The sequence below is a fragment of the Ambystoma mexicanum genome, chromosome 1q, assembly GCF_040938575.1.
Source record: "Ambystoma mexicanum isolate Mex_15411 chromosome 1q, UKY_AmexF1_1, whole genome shotgun sequence".
NCBI lineage: Eukaryota > Metazoa > Chordata > Amphibia > Caudata > Ambystomatidae > Ambystoma > Ambystoma mexicanum.
The window spans coordinates 936,795,584-936,816,584 of NC_090922.1; the positions used below are offsets into that span (position 1 = coordinate 936,795,584).

At 47.9% G+C, this 21,001-nt stretch overlaps 1 protein-coding gene across 1 annotated transcript in view; it reads left to right on the top strand.

The window, feature by feature from the left end:
- The window catches only part of LOC138539396 (uricase-like), a 266,075-nt gene that overhangs the window by 103,567 nt on the left and 141,507 nt on the right, over window positions 1-21,001 (top strand). The window contains exon 3 of the mRNA XM_069641602.1: window positions 20,737-20,853. Within this exon, the coding sequence (XP_069497703.1) occupies window positions 20,737-20,853 (117 nt within the window). The remainder of the gene's footprint in view (window positions 1-20,736; window positions 20,854-21,001) is intronic.

Consider the following 21,001-nt stretch of genomic DNA (forward strand, 5'->3'; position numbering starts at 1 on the left):
TCGTCATCTCTGATGAGAAGACAACGTCTGCCTTCTCCTGCAGCGTTTCTGCAAGCATGGTTAACTCTTCGCGACTGAAGCGGTCCTGCCGCTGCCTGTCGCAGGCTTTTTTGACAACTTTTGGCATGGTTGGGTGAGGAAATGGGTGGGTAATGGGATTCACTGTGTTTCAGGGTCGAATGTAGTGTGGTTGGGTAGGATGGCAATGGATTGTGTTTTTAAAGATGGCCGCTGTGCTCTTTCCCGTTCCGCCGCGATGACGCTACTTTCGGTTCCGCTTATTTGCGGTGACCGCTAATTACGGTGCCCGCTAATTACGGTGCCCGCTGATTATGGGGCCCGCTGATTACGGTCGGCACAATGATGGGTGGCGGTAGGTCATCCAGCGCGGCATTCGATGCCGGTAAGGGCTGTTTACGCCATGGCGTAGTTTACATTACCGCCATGGCGTAATGCTCGTGCGCGATGGGTCGGAATATGGTGCTCTTTACGCCATCGGTCCATGGCGTAAACGATGATTACGCCATGGCGGTAATGTAGATTACTTACCGCCAGGGTCGTAATGAGGGCCTTGGTCTTGGATATGTCATCACGAAGATGCAAGGACCCTCATTACGACCCCGGCGGTAAGCGTAAAACGATGCTGGTAAATGATTACCGGCATCGTTTTCCGCTAGGTCCGATCATGACCCGTGAAAGTGCTATTAGCGGCATCGTAGTTAACGGTGCCGCTAACAGCACCAAGTTCGCGCACACGCGACCTTCCACACCGTTAATACCGGCATCGCGCAAAGGTAGGCAAATCACGAACCAAGTGGACATGCTCTTAACGCCATCGCAAAGGCCGTTAAGTACCTTACCGCCATGGTGCTAATTCCGCCATCGCGAACCAACCGTAAATGGCCATGTGCAGTGTTCCCAGCTGCCACAGGTGCACAGAATCAGCACAGGTGGAGGCAATACAGACTCACCAAGTACAAAAAGAGCACACCTCACCCCTTCCCACACCCAGTCAACACTCCACAATGATTCCAATACGACTAGCAATGTTGGGGCTGAAGGACCTGATTGCAATGCAAGTGCTACAACTACAACAACAACAACAGGCAGCACAGAGGAGACGCAGGAGGAGAAGGAGAGCAAGGCAGGGCCAGCAAGCCCCACCAGCACAGCCAGTGCCACCACGCAGGCAGCCCCCAATCCCACGCATCCGAGCCAGTCCATTCAACCTCACCGCTGAGCAGATCCATACCTTGTACCGTTTGGACAAGGACACCATCACCACCATCGTTCACATGATACACAACGACATCGTCAGCATGATAGAAACACCCACCGCCACCCCGCCCCCCCCCTTACTGAAGGTTGTCCGTGCTCCACTTCCTGGCCACAGGCACCTACCAGCACACAGTGGGGCACTTGCATGACATTTCACAACCATTATTCTCACGTACACTGATCCAAGTGCTCGATGCCCTCCTCAAGCACACAGACGACCACATTTCCTCACCACGGTCTGCCCAGGAGATTGCAAACACCAATGTGGGTTCCCATGCATTAGCCGGCATACCTGGTTGGATTGGTGCCATCGACTGCACCCAGGTGGAATTGGTGGTCCCACATGCCATGGAGGTACCATACCACAACCGTAAACTATTTCACTCAATCAACGTGCAAATGGTCTGTGACTCCAACAGGATCATCACACATTGTTGTGCCCGATTCCCTGGATCAACCCATGATTCAATGGTCCTGAGGAACTCCACAATACCACACTACATGGAGCGACATGCAGGGCCAAGATCCTGGCTACTCGGTGAGTCTCATGTCATGGCCATGGAAATGTGAAGTGGGTAGGTGATTGACATACCAATGCATACTTTGCCTGGCTGAAAGGGGGGGGGGGGGTGATGCATACTTTACCTGGCTGAAATGGGGGGGAATGATGCGTACTTTACCTGGCTGCGAGTAGCAGAGGCAATGGAGCCAGCTCATACCCTAAAGCAGCACAAACGTCAGCTGACACCTGTACACATAATGCCCGATGTAAGCAGCCCTACCATGTGAATGAAGGTGTGTCCCAACCATGACACAACCATCTGCAAGTGCATTGTACCGATTCGGACCACATTGACTTCAACGAAATGCACCTACATGCAATGACTTTAGCCAATACACGGCACCAAACACCATCAACTGAAAGGCCTGTCCCCCATAACTGCGCACAAAGGAGGCACATGATGGACAAAAACATCAATACACCGCTACACAGACACTGAGGCCCCAAAAATGTCCCTATCAACATTAGTAGTGCTCAGTGGGGTCATCATGAGGCTGCCAGCAATTTTGCCATGATGAGAGCGTTGATATCACAGGACACCTGCCAGGTCACCAAAACAAATGCCATGAACGAACACAGTGGATGGGCACTCACAAGGCACTTGACCCCCCCTGCATACATTGGTTGATGGCATGCAAAACAGTCCATGAGAGGAATACACATATACCGGTCACATAGTGTGAATCCATTTGTGCATGTAAAATTGGTACAAAGTAACAGTTGAATGCATGCCATGGTGGCACGTCATGTTTGGAATTTGATGTCATGACTGACACATACATTGTTGCCCACATACAGGTGATGCAGGCTATCCCCTGAAGAGGTGGCTCCTTACACCAGTCCGTAACCCACAGAACCAGCACGAGGAGGACTTCAACCGTGCACATACACGTACTCGTGTGGTGATTGAGCAGGCATTTGGCCTACTGAAGGCACGGTTTCGCTGCCTCAGCAGGTCTGGTGGGGCACTCCTGTACCGCCATGAGAAGGTGGCAAATATCGTCATGGCATGTGTCATGCTACACAATATGTGCATCAGACGAAATGTGCCCCTGCCCCCTTACGCAGAACTGCAACCACCTGACGATGAGGATGAGGAGGGTGGGGATGGGGCAGCACCTCAGGGAGGCAGCGATGCACAGGAGGGGCGTGAAATGCGTCAGACTCTGATCAACCAATGTTTCTAGCACACACGGATGGGGGGTGTCACATGGAGATGGCAATTGGGGCACTGTGTGTGTCTGGGATATGGACACTGTGGACTGTTCACCAATAAATCACACATACGCAATGAGCAATGTCCACACATGTGACTTGTGATCAAGAAAATATTGTATTATAAATGTGAATTCAATTAACACACCTACTCCCCCCTCCACCCTCAACTCCCCAACACACCCACTCCCCCCTCTCACCTCCCCCCTCAACTCCCCAACACACCCACTCCCGCCTCCCCCCTCAACTCCCCCACACCCACTCCCCCCTCAACTCCCCAACACACCCACTCCCGCCTCCCCCCTCAACTCCCCAACACACCCTCTCCACCCTACCCCCTCTACTCCCCAACACACCCTCTCCCCCCTACCCCCTCAACTCCCCGCAAAAGTGTGTGGATCCCTGTGTCGAAGTGCCTAATGTGGAATTGATCCACTGGGTGGCCTCTACGGCAAGCCCCCTCCGCCGGCCCCCGGGGCACCCCTGCCTGTACTCCGCAGGTTCCTGGCCGACCTGCGGACGGGGCTGCTTGGGGCTGAACTGGCAGCGGAGGAGGTACTCGGCTGCTCGCTAGGACGCATGTCCCTCATTGTCTGTACGAGCTCAGTGGGAACGTGCCGCACCGCGGCAAGTTCAGCACAGATGTCCTTGCTGGAGGATTGGATGGCTGCCTTCACAGTCTCGGCACATCTTTGCATTTCACCACTGGCACCTCCACAATCGGCCACATGCTGCGTGAGGAGTGAGGACAGTTGGTGTTGCCTTGTCAATATTTGGTCCAGCGACTGTTGGTATTTTGGGGCATTGATTGATGCAATTGGCGGGGTCATTGGGCTACTCCCCTCCTCCACACCTCCCACTGGGCAGGGAGTGGCTGGCCAGGAGTTATCAGGGGATAGCTCCTGTGTGTTATCAGCGTGCAGGCTACAGAGGGACAGGTAGGGGGAATGAAGGTGGGCAGTGGGGGGACATTCTGTGTCATCCTCATCATTCCCCACATCACTATCAGAGCAGGCTGCAATGGCAGCAGTCTCCCCAATTGTACTGCTTCCTGCAGACACATTCCCTTCAGTGGCCACCAGTTGTTGCATGTCTTTTGCTGGTGGTATCATGTTGCTTGCCTTGGGGATCAGCGCTGCCCTGGGCTGTGTTGTGGCAGTCAATTTTGGCTGCTGTGGGTTTTTTTTGGGTCCAGCAGAGGTGGAGGGTTGGTGTGGTGTTGCCTCTGGCCTGGCCTTCCTGGCAGGTGTGGTGCCAGTCTCATCCTCGCCGGGGTCCGAATGGGAGCCTGTGGTGGAGCAAAGGAGGGAAAGTGTTATTGATGGGTCAGCAGACATTGAGCAGGCATTGTGATGACTGCCATGATTTGATGAATAGATGGTGCACTTTGGAGGCTGTGACTTACAGGTTGTCTCCCTTTTGGGTGGGTTGAGCATGCAGGAATGTGGGTGCCTACTGTGGAGTGTGCATACTGCATGTGTACAGGGTGTAGGTCAATGATGCCTGTTGGCAGTCTTCTGCTGATGTGTTGCGTTAACCCTATTGGGCAACATTGTGATTCCCATGTAAGTGGACTTCAGGGAGTTTAGCATGGCTTAATTTGAGGCACCTACCTGTGTCACCTGATGTCGGGGCTCCTCTCTCCATTCCGCCGACCCCCTCGATGCTCTCGATGGCGATCGTTGTGGCACATATCTCCTCCGACGGCTCCATTTTAATTGGAGAGTGTGCTCCTCCGCCAGTTGCCATGCCCATGTTGCGGTTGGCCGACAGTATGCTCCTTACACAGAGCCGGAGGTCGTCCTACCTTTTACGGCACTGTTTGGTGGTGCGGGGTGTTGTTCCTACGGCACTGACCCGTTGTGCAACTAGTTTCCATATGGCCTTTTTCCGTCCTATTGCCGGTCTGGTCATTTTGGTGGAGAATACGATGTCCGCGTTTTCCTGGAGCGTTTCCGCCAACATTGTAAGCTCTTTCCTACTGAAGCGCTCCTGCCGCTGCCGATCGCAAGATTTTTTTACAACTTTCAGCATTGTGGGATGCGTGGATGTGGGTGAAGTTTTGTGCCAGGTCTCGGGGTCAGATGCGCACTGGTTGTGGAGGATTGCAATGGATTGTGTTTTTAAAGCTGGCCACCGTGCTATTTCCCGTTCCGGTGCGATGGCGTAAGTTCCGGATCCGCTTCTTTACGGTCACCGCTAATAGTGGTCACTGCTATTTGCGGTGCTCGCTAATATCGGTGGGTAGGGTGGCGGTGGTGCAGTTTGCACGGCATACGATGCCGGTAGCTGACGTTTTTGGGACGTTACCGCCATGGCCCAGATTGCATTACTGGCATGGCGCAATGCTCGTGCCCGAGAGGTCGTAATTTACCGCTTTTAACGGTTCAAGACCAGCACGGACACGTTAGTTGCGCCATGGCGGTAATGTCCATTACTTACCGCCGGGGTCGTAATGAGGGCCAAGGTCTTCATGAATTTCATTGCATTTTTTTCTCGAGTTCTTTCTTCCATTCTTAGTTTTTTTATCCTCCTTTCTGCATGAGTTTTTGTGAGGAGACGGATTTTGAAAGATTTTAGGTGTCTTGATTTTTATCTTCGACCGACAAAACCCTCAATCTTGCCTCTGGTGTTTGTTCTTCTGCTTGTACCTGCACCGAGATTAATGTGGCCGCACCAAACCTTGTTCCTGAGCTATCCTCAGCCGGTGGTACTTCCTCATGAATTATCATAGATGGTGATTCTACTTGTACCTCTTCAATGGATTTTATGTCAGGTAAATCAATTTTGTTCTCGAGTCTCCCTTTCTCGCCTAGCCCCCTTCTCCTCCCCACTCCCCAGCCCTTGAATGCTCTCCTCTCTGACCTGCACTTCCTTTCCCTCGTCAGCATTAGCATGTTGCGCTCTGACCGGCACCTCCCCACACCTCTCCCACTCTCCTGCACTTCATGATACTGCACTTTTGTTTTTCTACATCCCTGTTACCCCCGCCCCCTCTTTTTAAACCTGCCCTCAGGCCATCATATTGGGCCTCTTCCTATCTATTTATTTATTCATTTAACATTTGTAGAAGCGCAAAAAGCACTTATGCATTTAGGCCATGGTTACAGTCATGATAGATTCGACGGGTGCATAAAGCATTAGGTTAGTTGAACAAGTATATCTTGAGCTTTTTTCTGAACAAAGAGTAGGAGGGTTCAGACTGAAGGAAAAGTGGTAGCTTGTTCCAGAGGTTGGCTGCCACCACCGGGAAGATGGATCCCCCAGCTCTTTTGCGGTTGAATCTTGGGATGATGAGGCAATGGCTGTGGGTCAATCGCAAAGGTCTGCTGGGCGTGCGTATGTTGAGTCTCTGAGCTAGGTATGAAGGAGCCTTTTTTGACAGACAGCGATGGGTGATTGAGAGGACTTATTCAGGTCAAATGCAACAGAGAGAGTGTTGTTTTGGGTAACAATGAGTTTAAGTCTTTTTCAGTAGTGGTGCATAGCAGGGCATTGCAATAGTCCAGTTCAGATCCGACAAGGGTGCGGGCAACAGTGAGGCGATTGTCGGAGGAGAGGAATGGCTTGCTAGCTCATATGAGTTTCATGTCGTAGGCCGCTGTGGAAATAATGTGGTTGATTTGACGGGACATATTGAGCGAGGAGTCAAGGTGGAGGCCCAGAGTTTTCACAAATGAGGAGACAGGGATATTATGCCCATCAATGTTGAAGAAGCCGGAGGCTGCGTCCCGTTTTGCAAGACGGGCTGGCGTACCAGCTATAAGAAGCCCTGTTTTCTCATCATTCAAGCAAGGCCATACAGGTTTGGATCGTTTCATGGATGGTGTACACTTTATTGGAGTTCTGCACATGGACACCGGAGAGGTGGATAAGAATTTGGGTATTGTCTGCATAGTTTGTGAAGGAGATTCCCAGTGAGTTAAGATGGTCAAATAGGGGTTTTGTGTAGACATTGTAGAGGATGGGGGAAACACAGAAACCTTGCAGGACCCCACACGAATTAGGAGTAGGGATGGCGGCAGCATCATCCACGAAGACCCTAGACATTCTGTTGTCATTGAAGGAGGAGATCCAACTGACAGCTTCAGTAGAGAAGCATGCAACCAAAGTCAGGTGGTGGCATAAGGTCTTGTGGTCAATGAGATCGATAGCCGCCAATAGGTCGAGGAGCAAGAGAAGGGACATCTTTCATGATTATTTGGCATTGTCAAGTTGGTTCATTAGGTCGAGAAGGGCTGTTTCTGTCCCATGTCTAGGTAGAAGCCAGACTGGCAGGGGTTGAAAATGAGGCGTGTTTCCAGAAATTCTTGAATTTGGGTGTAGGCGACTCTGTCGATGATTATCAGAAGGAAAGAAACGGTGGTGATGGGTCAGTAGTTGGTGTTTATGGTTGGATCTAGTGAGGGTTTATTTTTAAGCAGTGCAGTGATCCAGGATTCTTTCAGAGGGTTGGGGGACAATGCATGAGCCAAAGGAGGCGTTTGACGATGGCAATGATGAGTGGGAGAAGAGGTTCTACACATTATTTTACCAGTGTGGCTGGGCAAAAGCCAACTTTGCAGCGGGATGGTTTGAGCCCTATCATCATGGGGGACAGGTTGGTTTGAATTTAAAGAGTTGAGTATGGGCAGGTTGGATTCCCTGGAGGTTGTGTGGCAGGTCGATCGACATGATGGCTGATTTGGAGTTAATTTTACTTTGCAGTTGTGTGATTTTGCTGGTGAGGATCGTCTTGGATTTTACTACACCAGCGGTTATCTTTTGTGATGATTGTGGGGTGGGAAAAGGGAGATTCCAATTCACAGAGGATAGTGAACAGTTCTTGGGAGCTTGAGGAGGCCTCAGCAATCCTTTTGTTGTAGGAGGTTGCTTTGCTCACATGGATGGCTTGTTTATATTTCAACGACGTGGCAAAAACAGTGGCATACCTTCCAGTGCCACAAGTGGTGGAGTATCCCGTGCTGACAACTAAGGCAGAACAGTTGCCTACCTCATACAATGCCTTACCAATTGTACAGTTGATTGAGTTGCAGGGACAGGCACCGCAGGAGGAGAAAGATGTTTGGGTAAAGGGAGAGTGCAAACAGTCTCCACCAGATCTCTTGTAGAGAAAGGAGATATCAGTGAAAGCGGTGATGCCCCATGAGTTATTACTAGTAGCGTTTGACCAACTACATCATCCACCACACGTCTCCAAACAACACATTGCAGCAGACATTCAAGAAGACTGGTTCATTCCCAACCTACAAGAATAGTTGACGAACATGACCACACATTGCATTACGTGCCAAAGTTACAACACAGGCCTCACACTAAGGACCATCAGAGGCAACCTGCCCCACCCTACTGGCCGTTGTGCAAACCACATATTGGTTATGTAGACAAGGTGAAAGGTGTAATAGATCTCATTACCTCATTTTGGTTGTCCTTTCTCATGATGAGTGGAGACGGGACCTTGTGCACATCCAGATGCTAGGTGCGCTGCCAAATCTTTTGTGCAGGAGGTTTTCCCTCAATGCGGTGTGTGCGATGTATTAAGGTCAGATAACGGCACACATTTTTAAAGAGATTTCAACATTACTGGGCATCAGGCATCGGATGTGACCCAATTACCACCCCCAGGCTAACGGTATTGTGGAGAGGATAAAGGGCCTGCCAAAATGCAAGCTGTTGAAGCTGTGTATCACAATGAAAAAGAATTGTGTGCACTGCTTACCACTCGCATTATTCAGTTTGCACACACAGTCCTGTAAAGACCACCATTTATCGACCCATGAAGTGGTCACAGGGCGCTGCATGCACACGCCGCTCTCTCCTGTCAGGCGAGCATCAGACGCTCATAGAGCAGCATCCATTTTGGGGGAGGAATTTAATAGCTACCTGTCCTCCCTAACGAAGGCAATAACATTTTTCTCTCAACAGAGTGTACCTCCCCGGACAGACGAAGCAACTGGTGCTGCAGCAGACACGCCTGCAACATCACCCCCTCTGCAGCTTTTTCCTGGTGACCTAATATACGTTAGGAATTTTATTCGCTGATGGAATCAGCCCAGGTATAATGATCTGATTCGAGTAGTTTATACCACTCTCCTAACCGTCATGGTGAAGGAACTTCGTTACAGGGTGCACGTCTCTGATGACCGAAAGGCAACCCTGCACCGATGGATTAAACTGCCTCTTGACCGCAATATTGACACTCTACCCTCAATGACAGTACAAGCATCCTTTTTAAATAAAGAAGAACAACCCAATACCCCCAAACAAACAATGCTATGCACTACATTTGCACAGGAGGTGCACTCTCGCAACTTCCCATACCCTCTTTCTTTCTCTCTTTCTCTATACCACTCTCTATTATTGCAAAATCTCTGTCTTGCTAAATTTCCTTCCTCCTCTCATTTGCCTCTCATAATTAAAGATTTCTTTCTAGGTGACCATTGCGATGGATCCAGTGAGCTCCAACAATTCCATTTACATTAGGAAAAGTAATGTGTATAGTGCTATGTCAAGACTTTCCTATTCATATATATGTGCGATGCATTACATTGCTGGACTATTTGAAATATTTATGTTTGGGTTAGCAACATATTTGGGGTGTGCTTTTATATGGTGAGGGTATCTGAAAACAAATGCTACAATTAATGAGTCAATCGAGAATGCTATCTTGGCCGAAAGGGGAATTCAGAATCTAAATATGACCAAAAACCTTCACACACAAAACACTGTGGCCACAGACACCAATGTTGTTCATCAAATGAGAAATGACAGCTCCATTACTGATACTACTGATTATAGTGCCCCACCCATGACATATTTTGATTTCACCAGGTCTCTTGAAAGTGTACATAACATAGCTTTAGCAAAGAAGAAAAGGCAATTTATGAAGTATAAATATGATAAGTCTAATGGGCTAGGCCTAGATTCCATAGAAGATGTGCATCATCCCAAATTGTCAAACAGTTGGTACACAGACATGATTTTGGTGGGATTGAATAGAGTGAATGGAAGTTGGTATGTCTGTTCATTGATACCACATGTGTCAGGGGCACCCAAGGTATTAATATTGCAAGAACTACCAATTTCAGAGGCTCAATGCCTGGTTCATCTGGCACTGTGTAGGCTGCGAGGCACATTCCAGGCACAGAATGTGCAATTAGAGACTATGGATCCTGATCAGCTACAATGCAAACAAAACCCCAAAAGTTCCCAGTGTCTGCGGAGGCTGTACATGAACTTTCGAGGAGTGAAATACGTAGACAGCAGGTGGCAAGAAACATCAATGAGTTGCGCAGCAGGAGGGTTACTGGGATTTGGAGGTGAAGTATCGGCTCAAGTGAATAAAGTATGTGCCCAATTCTGGAATTAACATGTCGCAAAAATAAAGTGGGACAATAGCAATGGAAAAGTAGTGGTCAACGGAGAACTGAAGTTTGAGGTTAAAGACATCCTGGATTCAAAATACACCAGATCTAAGCTATACTATTTAGTAGATTGGAAAGGGTATGGCCAGCAGGACAGAACGCGGGAACCTTGTGAGTACATCCATGCGCCACGCTTGATAAAACGGTTCCATCAGAATCATCCAACCAAACCAGGACCGGGCAGAAGAACTACCGTGAGAGGGGCCTTGGGGGGGGGGCGAGTGCTGTCATGATCCCTACCCCTAACCCTCATAGGCAAGTCACTGGAGCCAGGTTACGACCTCCCACTTTTGTTCAACATGGAGACTCCCACATAACTCAGTTCCAAGAACTATGCTATGCGATCTAGTGTTTTGGTTGTGGTCGGGCCTTGGGATACCTGGGGCTATATAAGCCACACCCAGGCAGAGTAACGCGCTTCGCGTTATTCTGCGGCTAGCAGCGTGACACTCACCGTGTTCAGTTCAGTCTCCTGAATTCCTTGCCTGCCTTATCCTGGAGCCGCGCACCTGAAAGAGCAAGAACATCATTAATACAACCAGGGGAGTTGCTAGGTCTGGAAAAGACCCGGGGATACGCTGATGTTGGAACTGTTGGGACTGGGGGCTAGCTAGTCTTTTGGCTGTAGCTCCCGAGATTCTATCCGGAGCTACAACCAAAAGATCAGGGGCTATAGCCCTTTAGCCCCCCCTAGCAACGCCCCTGAATACAACACTTACCTGTGAGTAGTATCCTGTCTTCCATCCATCGCTTACCCGGTCCAGAGAACACCAGCATCTTGGCGCTGCATCCTTTTCCGGAACACTGCATCCTGGAAAGAAGAGAGCGAAAATAGCGTTAGTAAGCGTTTACTTATTCCAATTCAAGAACACCAAAAACCACAAGACTCTTACCTGATTCGATTGTCTCTCGGTCAGCAAGGTTTGGTTATCAAGGGAGGCAGGAGCCAAACAGCAAGATCAGCCAATCAGCAAGAGACAGTTAAGTCTTAACTCCGATATTCCTGTATTGCTGTATATTCCTGTATTGCAGGTCCAATCCTCAGCTGAAACAGTACCTAGGGAGGGTTCGAGATTGCGAGTGGTCCAACCAGGGCTGAGTGGCGTCCCTGTGGATATCAGGTGAGCGTTACATCACAGCGACCTACAAGAAAGAGGGCAGACACAGGTTAGCACAAGAAAAGACAAGATAGCGCTGCGCACTGCGCATTCACTCACCGCCTCGTGCTCAACTCCAATCAGCACAGCAACGCCAAAAATCTCTTCCCACACCTAGAGGAAGAAGCAGACATTAGTAAAAAGAAAGAAAGACAAGGGACAAGAGAGAAAGAAAGGACAGAATATCAAGACTGTAAAAAGGCAAACTTACCTTAACGAGCTGGAGTCACAGCAGGTCTGGACTGTAACAGGGCCCGCACCAGTGAAGCAACTAGGTCGCAATACGCCCGCACCAGCTACGTGCCCCTGCACCGAGAAGCAGGATGGAGAGCGCATTGTACAAAGAAGCAAGGTGAGGAGAAGGTCTAAGGGAAGGTTTGGTTATCAAGGGAGGCGGGAGCCAATCAGCAAGAGACAGTTAAGTCTTGAATCCGATATTCCTGTATTGCAGGCCCATTCCTCAACTGAAACAGTACCTAGGGAGGGGTTTGAGAGTGAGAGTGCTCCAACCAGGGCTGAGTGGCGTCCCCGTGGATATCAGGTGAGCGTTACAGAACACGAAGCCTTCATACCACTATCCACCTGGATGTCATGGAAACATCAGAAACCGAACAATTAGCTCAGATGTTGGGACAGTTACGTGCCAAAATACATTCAGCCAGGCAAGAGACCAACGCCCTGAGGAGGGAATTGATAGTTACTAAAGAACGTACCGACAAATTGAGCAGACAATTACTCCAATCACAGGCGGGACAGGCCCCACTGCCTGGTAGCGTTTCATCAGCGCCAACTCCATCAGCCACTCCTGTACAGATTACTCTTCCTGTGGCAGTTCCTTTAGCTCCACCTGAACGATTTACGGGCAATCCCAAGAAGTATGCAACATTCATGAACCAGTGTCGTCTTCATTTCCTTTGTAGACTTGGGGCCTTTCCTAACGACCAGTCACGGGTTGCTTTAGTTTTATCTTACTTGAGTGGCAGTGCTGCGGGGGTCTGTACCATTTGTCAGTCAGGATGATCCTCTGCTACATGACTTCAAGGGTTTTCAACAAGAGATGGAGAAACTCTTTGCTCGCCGTACCCATGGACATGCATTAGACAACAAACTTTTGTCCCTTTGTCAAGGAAATCAAGACTTGTTAACATATATAGCAACCTTCAACAGGCTCATGGTTGAAGCAGGGTGGCCTGAAGATAAAAGAACCACGTTATTCAATCGGGGTCTATGGGGGGAGCTATAGGACGTTCTTGCCCAAGTGGTTGATCCACCAAAAGACTGTGCAGAGTTCATTAATCTTGTTGTTCAGCTAGATCATAGGTTGCAAGACCGAAGAGCAGATGAGATTAGACTGGACACCGTTGCTATGTATGTTCGGTCAAAGGACAATGTCTCACGTTCAGCAGAAAATAAGGTGGAACTGATGCAAATTGGAGGGGCAAGGGCCCCTTTAACTAAGGCTGAAAGAGACAAGAGAAGGCAACAGCAGTTATGTTTATACTGCGGAAAATCAGGCCATTTCCTTAAAGAGTGTCCAGTGAAACCACCAAGGAGAACCGTTGGGGCCACAGAGAAAGAAGATAACAACAAGGAGTCAGAAAACTACCAAGCCCAGCAAGTGTAGAGGTCCGTTTGTCGAGCGAGGAAGGTGAACCACAGACCTCCCACTTTGTGTTACCTGTGATTTTGATCAATCACCAACAACCGTCTCGGATGCATGCCGTAGAAGCATACATAGATAGCGGAGCAGTTGGGAACTACATGGACCAAGATCTCGCAGCAAAGATGAAGCTTCCCTTATGCCTAAAGTCGACTACTGAAAAGGTCACCACCGTTGATGGTACGGAAATAGCTTCCGGTCCAGTAACCCAATGTACAGCAGCTTTAACCATTCTGTGCCAGGATGGACACTGGGAATCTATTGCTTTCGACCTCATCAAGGCGCCTCAGTTTCAGTTAATCTTAGGGATACCGTGGTTAGTAGCTCACAATCCTCAAATAGATTGGCGTGCAAAGAAGTTGAACTTTTCCGATAATTGTGCTCTCACTTGCTATCACAGAGAAAAGCAGCGAACAGATACAAATACATCTGCTCATGGGACAGCGGCGATAGTCCTGGGTGTAACTGGTACCCTACCAAGTGAATACCAAGACTTTCAAGATGTATTTCAGAAAGAACAAGCTAATACCTTACCCCCACACAGGCCATATGACTGTCAGATCAATCTTGTACCTGGTGCACAAATTCCTTGTGGTCGATTCTATGCACTAACTGAACCAGAAAACCACCATTTGAAATCTTATTTAGATCAATACCTGGAAAATGGTTTTATCCACCCAATTAAATCACCGGCAGCCTCCTCTATTCTTCGTACCAAAGAAGGAAGGAGATTTGAGGACTTGCATCGACTACCGCGCATTAAACCAAATCACAGTAAAACATCGCTACCCACTGCCTCTTATTCCGGAACTGTTAGATCAAGTCAAAGATGCCCAAATCTATACTAAATTGGACATTAGAGGAGCGTACCATCTCGTTCGAGTAAAAAAAGGGGACGAATGGAAAACCACCTTTTGCACCAAATATGGCCTGTATGATTACCAGGTAATGCCCTTTGGGCTTTGCAACGCTGCCGCTGCATTCCAATACTTCATGAACGATGTCTTAAGGGAATTAATCAGCATTTGTGCCCTGGTCTACATTGATGATAACTTAGTATATTCTGCTTCAAAACAGAACCACGTCAAGCATGTTCGCTCTGTTCTTGCAAAACTCTGCCAACATCAACTATATGCTAAACTCGAAAAATGCTCATTTCATGTCACCGAAGTCGAGTTCCTCGGTTTTATTCTCACTCAAAAAGAAATCCGAATGGATTTGCACAAGGTAGATGCCATTCTTAATTGGCCGTCGCCAACTTCTCTCAAAGTAATCCAGAGCATGCTGGGTTTTGCAAACTTTCACCGCCGATTCATCCCAGGTTTTTCTCAGATAGTGCATCCGATCCACATCATTATCAAGAAAAAACAATAAGTAATTCCAATGGACCTAAGAACTCAAAAAGAGGTTCACTTTGGCCCCGATTCTACGACATCCTCGCCCGGATCTCCCTTACGTGGTGGAAACGGATGCCTCAAGCATGGCAATGGGAGCTGTTCTCTCACAAAGGGACCCCGAAACTGGTCAGTTGCATCCAGTAGCCTTCTGGTCATATAAGGTCTCACCCCCTGAGCTCAACTATGCTATCACGGATAAAGAACTTCTAGCCATTAAATCAGCCTTTAAGGCCTGGTGACATTATCTCCTAGGTGCCAGACCATTGAAACCTACAATATTTAAAAACAGCGAAGGGTCAATCTTCACGTCAACTACGCTGGACCCTCTTCTTTGCAGGATAAGACTACGTGATCACGTTTCGACCGGGAGTCAGAAACGGAAAGGCTGATGCCCTCACCCGCATGGGTATTGATGAGAAGGTATACACAACCCCAGATCCAGTGGCCATTATTCCAAGTTACAAAATCCTAGGCCTTAAAACAACATTGACTCAGAGTGAACTCCAGAATAAGATTCAACTCTTGATGAGTCCCAGGCTATTACAAGAATGGAGTATACAAGGAGAACATCACACAATTAAAGATCAACTACCATATTTCGGGAACCGTTTATACCTGCCAAGTAAAGAATTACAAGAACAAGTCATCTCTGGCTATCAAACACCTTAATTGAAGGTCATCCTGGAATCGCTATAACACTAGCCAAAGTAAAACAAAACTACTGGTGGCCCACTTGGCGCAAAGACATTATTCAATTTATCCTATCCTGTGGTGTGTGTCCACAAAATAAATCGCCGAAGCAGAAACCAGCTGGTCTCCTTCAACCATTGGAAATTCCACCTGCACCTGCACCCTGGCATACACTGTCTCTCGATTTCATCACAGATTTACCTCTCAGTCAAGGATTCAACACCATTCTAGTGGTTGTAGACTTATTTTCGAAAATGGCACATTTCTTTCCTTTTAAAGGTCTCCCAAATGCATCCAGCCTGGCAAAGGTATTTCTTGAACATATCGTACGGCTACATTGTTTTCCTTCGGACCTGATCTCAGACCGAGGTAGTCAATTTGTGTCTAACTTCTGGAGGAAGTGCTGTTCAATGGCCCAAATCGATATTCGATTATCCACAAGTCACCATCACCAAACAGATGGCCAAACAGAAAGAACGAACCAGACACTCGAGCAATACCTACGCTGTATGCTACATCAAGTGGAAGGGAGTTGGAAGCACTTGTTATGCGTAGCAGAATTTGCCTATAATAACTCTTTACACACCAGCACTGGGCAGACTCCTTTCTATACCATATATTGTAGACATCCACGCACTTCTGAACTAGATGTTCCAACTACTTTGGAAATGCCAGCAATTAAAACCTTACACACAACCATTTCTCAAGCCTTCAAAAAGCAGCTGAACATTTCCTCCAAGCTAAGAACAGACAAAAGAAATTCTCCAACCAGCATCGTAGAAAGGCTCCCGATTACCAAGTTGGGGATGAAGTCTGTTTAGCATCAAAACATGTGCCCATAAAAGGAACCCGGACCTTTCACCATTAAATCTGTAATAAATCCAGTAGCTGTAAGGCTAGCCTTACCATCAAATATGCAGATTCATCCCGTGTTCCCACGTATCTCTTCTGAAACCTATCCAACCTGGAACTCATGTTACAACACCACCAAAACCAGAAGTGGTCAACGGAGAACCAGAGTTTGAGGTTAAAGACATCCTGGATTCAAAATACACCAGATCTAAGCTATACTATTTAGTAGATTGGAAAGGGTATGGCCCGCACGACAGAACGTGGGAACCTTGTCAGTACATCCATGCGCCACGCTTGATAAAACGGTTCCATCAGAATCATCCAACCAAACCAGGACCGGGCAGAAGAACTACCGTGAGAGGGGCCTTGGGGGGGGGGAGTGCTGTCATGATCCCTACCCCTAACCCTCATAGGGAAGTCACTGGAGCCAGGTTACGACCTCCCACTATGGCCTCAAAGACCTTGCCATCTCATCAAAGACTCTCCTGGAGTCAGTCCTGGCGCCTTTGGCGCCAGGCTCATACTCAATGTGAAGATAACATGGGGCCTGGACTTCTTAATGGGCTTTTGTTCAACATGGAGGCTCCCACATAGCTCAGTTCCAAGAACTGTGCTATGCGGTCTAGTGTTTCGGGTGTGGTTGGGCCTTGGGATACCTGGGGCTATATAAGCCACGCCCAGGCAGAGGAACACACTTTGCGTTATTCTGTGGTTAGCAGCGTGACGCTCACTGTGTTCAGTTCGGTCTCCTGAGTTCCTTGCCTGCCTTATCCTGGAGCCGCACACCTGAAAGAACAAGAACATCATTAATACAATACTTGCCTGTGAGTAGTATCCTGTCTTCGATCCATCGCTTACCCGGTCCAGAGAACACGAGCATCTTGGCGCTGCATCCTTCTCTGGAACACCGCAACCTGGACAGAAGAGAGCGAAAATAGTGTTAATAAGCGTTTACTTATTCCAATTCAGGAACAGCAAAAACCACAAGACTCTTACCTGATTCGATTGTCTCTCGGTCAGCAAGGTTTGGTTATCAAGGGAGGCAGGAGCCAAACAGCAAGATCAGCCAATCAGCAAGAGACAGTTAAGTCTTAACTCCGATATTCCTGTATTGCTGTATATTCCTGTATTGCAGGTCCAATCCTCAGCTGAAACAGTACCTAGGGAGGGTTCGAGATTGCGAGTGGTCCAACCAGGGCTGAGTGGCGTCCCTGTGGATATCAGGTGAGCGTTACATTAACGTAAGTTGGAATGTTGGGAAGGGGACATGATCTTCCCACACCCCCAGGCCCTTTAGAATAAGGCAAAGGCCGTCACTGTTAATGTAAGAGACCAGGGGCAAGGGGAGTGCCCTTACAGGCATCTACACGATCATATTATTGTACATTTTGCAGGTGTAGTGTACATGCAGGAATAGCAGCCATATTAGATAACAGCAGCCATATTGTAGCACTAAAGCTTAAACGTGGCATGGCAGTGAGCACCCAGGCCTATGCCATGAACATGAGCAAAGGAATAGGTTGTATTCCAACCACTGATGAGAAAGCCCACAGCTACACAGATCCATAAAACCCTTCATTGTCCTACAATGTTGCCAACCTTTGCGCCCTGGGAAGAAAGTGCCCTGCAAGGCCACGGGAGGTGGGCTGAGTGCCTGGGAACAGTGAAATCCCATGAAAAGGAGGGCATGTGCCTCCAACACCCACCAGTCTTGATCCTAAATTTTAGCACCCAAATGCCCTGGCTTTGGGACCCCTAAATTCCAGTGTACCAGATAAACCCAGACCACTGACCATAATAAACCTGCTGGACCCCGATTTGCCAAAAGATCAGAAAGCAGGGCTTTCCTGCCTTCACTTTTAAGTCATGTGATTTGTGCTGCGAGGTGCCGGGGGGATTAAATTATAGCCCAGAACGAGGGTGGGAGACCTTGGAGAAATGCCGGCCTGTCTGGGAGCGAGTGAAGTGTGTGAGTTAGTATGACCTCAGCTTTTCCCCTGGGCGCCTGTCTGTTCGTACCAGGTGCAATGTTACATAGAGATAGATGTGTTTTTCTTAGTTAGCAGTACAACTGTTACTTGGCCGTCTGCTGATCAATGACGTCTGCATCATCGCCCACGTGGAAGAAGATTGACGGACGGGGCTGGGACCAATAGCCTGGCATCCCCTATGGAGCAGGTGACCTATGTGTAGGGTCTCAACAATTGGCAGTGCAAGTTACTACTGTATATGATGATATCACTGATGATGCTGTGTACCTTCTTAATGTACTGCTCATGCAGATTGCGGCAGAACGTTCCGCTGCAGCAGAGTTCTTTGTTGGCGCTTTTTCCTTTTGAATGGAAATAAAACTTGTTATCCTTGCAAGAGGTGTATTAGGCCTTTTTCCCTAGTGGGTTGTATTTTTTCTGGTGTGAACGTCAAGGGGGCTTTACTACAAATGCTTGCTTCTAAAAGGACTTCAGTGAAGGACACGAATACTGCTTATGATTGAAGCCGGACCTGTTTAAGACATTTTAATTACACCAGAAGTCGTTTACAGCTCCAATTAAGTCATTAAATCTCAGAAGACTGCTTCAAACAAAACACTGCCAGGCACTTTGTGTGAAAGGTTTTATGGTAAGGCTTGATTAAAGAAAGCTCAAAGAGTCAAAGAGAAGGTGTTTTGGGGTGGGAGGAACATGAACTGAGTGGGAATGGCCATAGGGATTAGCATGGCCACGAGCAGTCAATGGGTGGACAAATATCCAAACAACACCTACAAGCTTTGTGTCCTTCCTCATATGCCATGTCTCCCTATCTGTAATCTAATGCAATTGTTTCGGTTATTAGATGGCGCTATGGTTCAATACAGCCTCTCCCTTCTCCCAAGAGTGTCCCGGGATCATCTAGGTGGGATTATGGCAGCAGTCTCTACCTTGCAGGCCTCAGTATCTCATACAATGGCTCCAATAAGGCCTGATGCTGACAGTCCACCTTCAGAAAGGTAATGCATCTTTCCAACACTAGTCACATTACAATGTGGCTCTCGGTCACTGCAACCACCCATAGGGCCTTCCAACTACAAGTCTCCACATTCCCCACACCAAAGACCCTTGACTACACCCCATCCAGGGACCTATGCTTTTTTCTAGATACAGCAAAACCTCCTGGACTGCTGGTGCAAGCAGAACACATAGACCTGAATGGGAAGTTCTAAATCAACCGTAGAGTTGTATTCCACATATACACAAGCATCTCTATTATCACCAACAAGACATGAACTGAGAATTCTATTGCACATTGCAAAAAAACATAAATCAACGACAACACAAAGTAACACAAATCTAAAAACCTTACAGTAAAAAGACCATAAAGTGCAATGTGCTGAGACAAAGTGTTCCTGTGCTAGTAAACATAAACCTGTAAATACCACAACTCTCAATGGGCAAAAATGTATACATATGATCAATCAAGTAGAGTTACTACCCTACTTTCCATGCCCAACATGTTTAGTTCCTATTGATCAGAATGAATCTGCGGGCACTTGGTCAGGGGCTGTAATCGACCAACTCAGGCACCTCAAAGAATTGTTGATACATTTCCCAAATTACAGCATTACTGCGCGACTGCGAGCATCACAATCTATAGCCCCTCTTGCGGGGTACTTTCTGTCTACTGCACCGACAAGGGTTTCACAATCTACACCCTCCTACTACGCAATTCTCTGCGGTCAGCTGGGTAGTCAACCAGCTTAACCACTTAGGTCCCTAGCAGTCCAGGAGGTTTTGCTGTATTTAGACGTTAGTTAACCAGGGATAACCGACCTGCTGCTTTATCAAATACCCTGCAGTCTCTCTTAGTTTGTTATACCTCTGCATTTATTTTTATTTTTTTCACGGCCCGTGCACCGTCCAGTTTGCCCCCAACCCTCTCCCCATTCCCAATCCACATCCCCTTCCTCCCTCCCCTGTTACACCTGTGCTTTTCTGCCAGCAGGCCCCACCAACACCACAACACTTCAAGTTCCCATCAGGAGGCTGTGCCTTTTCTGTCCACAGCACACACCTTTGCAACCAATTCTCTGCAAAGCCCAGATGCACACAATGATCAGATCACATGTCAGAAAGGAAGAAAAATACTCCGATGTCCTGAATAAACACACATCATGACTGACTCCTCCAATGTTTGGAGGTAGGGCCATGCAGACCATAGCGTTCGCCTATATACAGAAGCCTTGAATTAATCTTTCGTATTACTGAAAATTGCCCAATCGTGACTCCTTGTGGCATGTCTAATCTTAAGAAATGAGTGTGCAAATGGCCAGAATTGTCAAACATGGAGTTCAAAATTGAAACCATTCCCGGCGTAGAAGCAATAAGAGGTGGAAATAATGTTTCCTTTTGCAGTTTTGGTGAAAAATGTAAATCTAGGAATGTGAAAATGTACACTTACATTGTATGGCTTTTTGGCAGAATAAGAAACTTGTCCATGATGGGTGATGTCCAATTTCTCTCAATAGATCCGGACTGTGGAAGAATTTGGCATGGACATCTGCGAACACTTCCTTTCTTCATTCGGACATGTGACCGAAGCTAAAACCTATATAGAAGAGGCACCATGGAAGCGTTTTGAGAAGGTACGCATGCGCAGCATGGCACAATTTAACCAGTAACAGTGAGGTGAGAGCAGTCACCTGGAGCATCAAGAATAGCTCACATAGCATGCATTAAAGGTTGCAGATGTAATCGCAGCTCGCATAGCAAGCATTAAAGGTTGCAGATGTT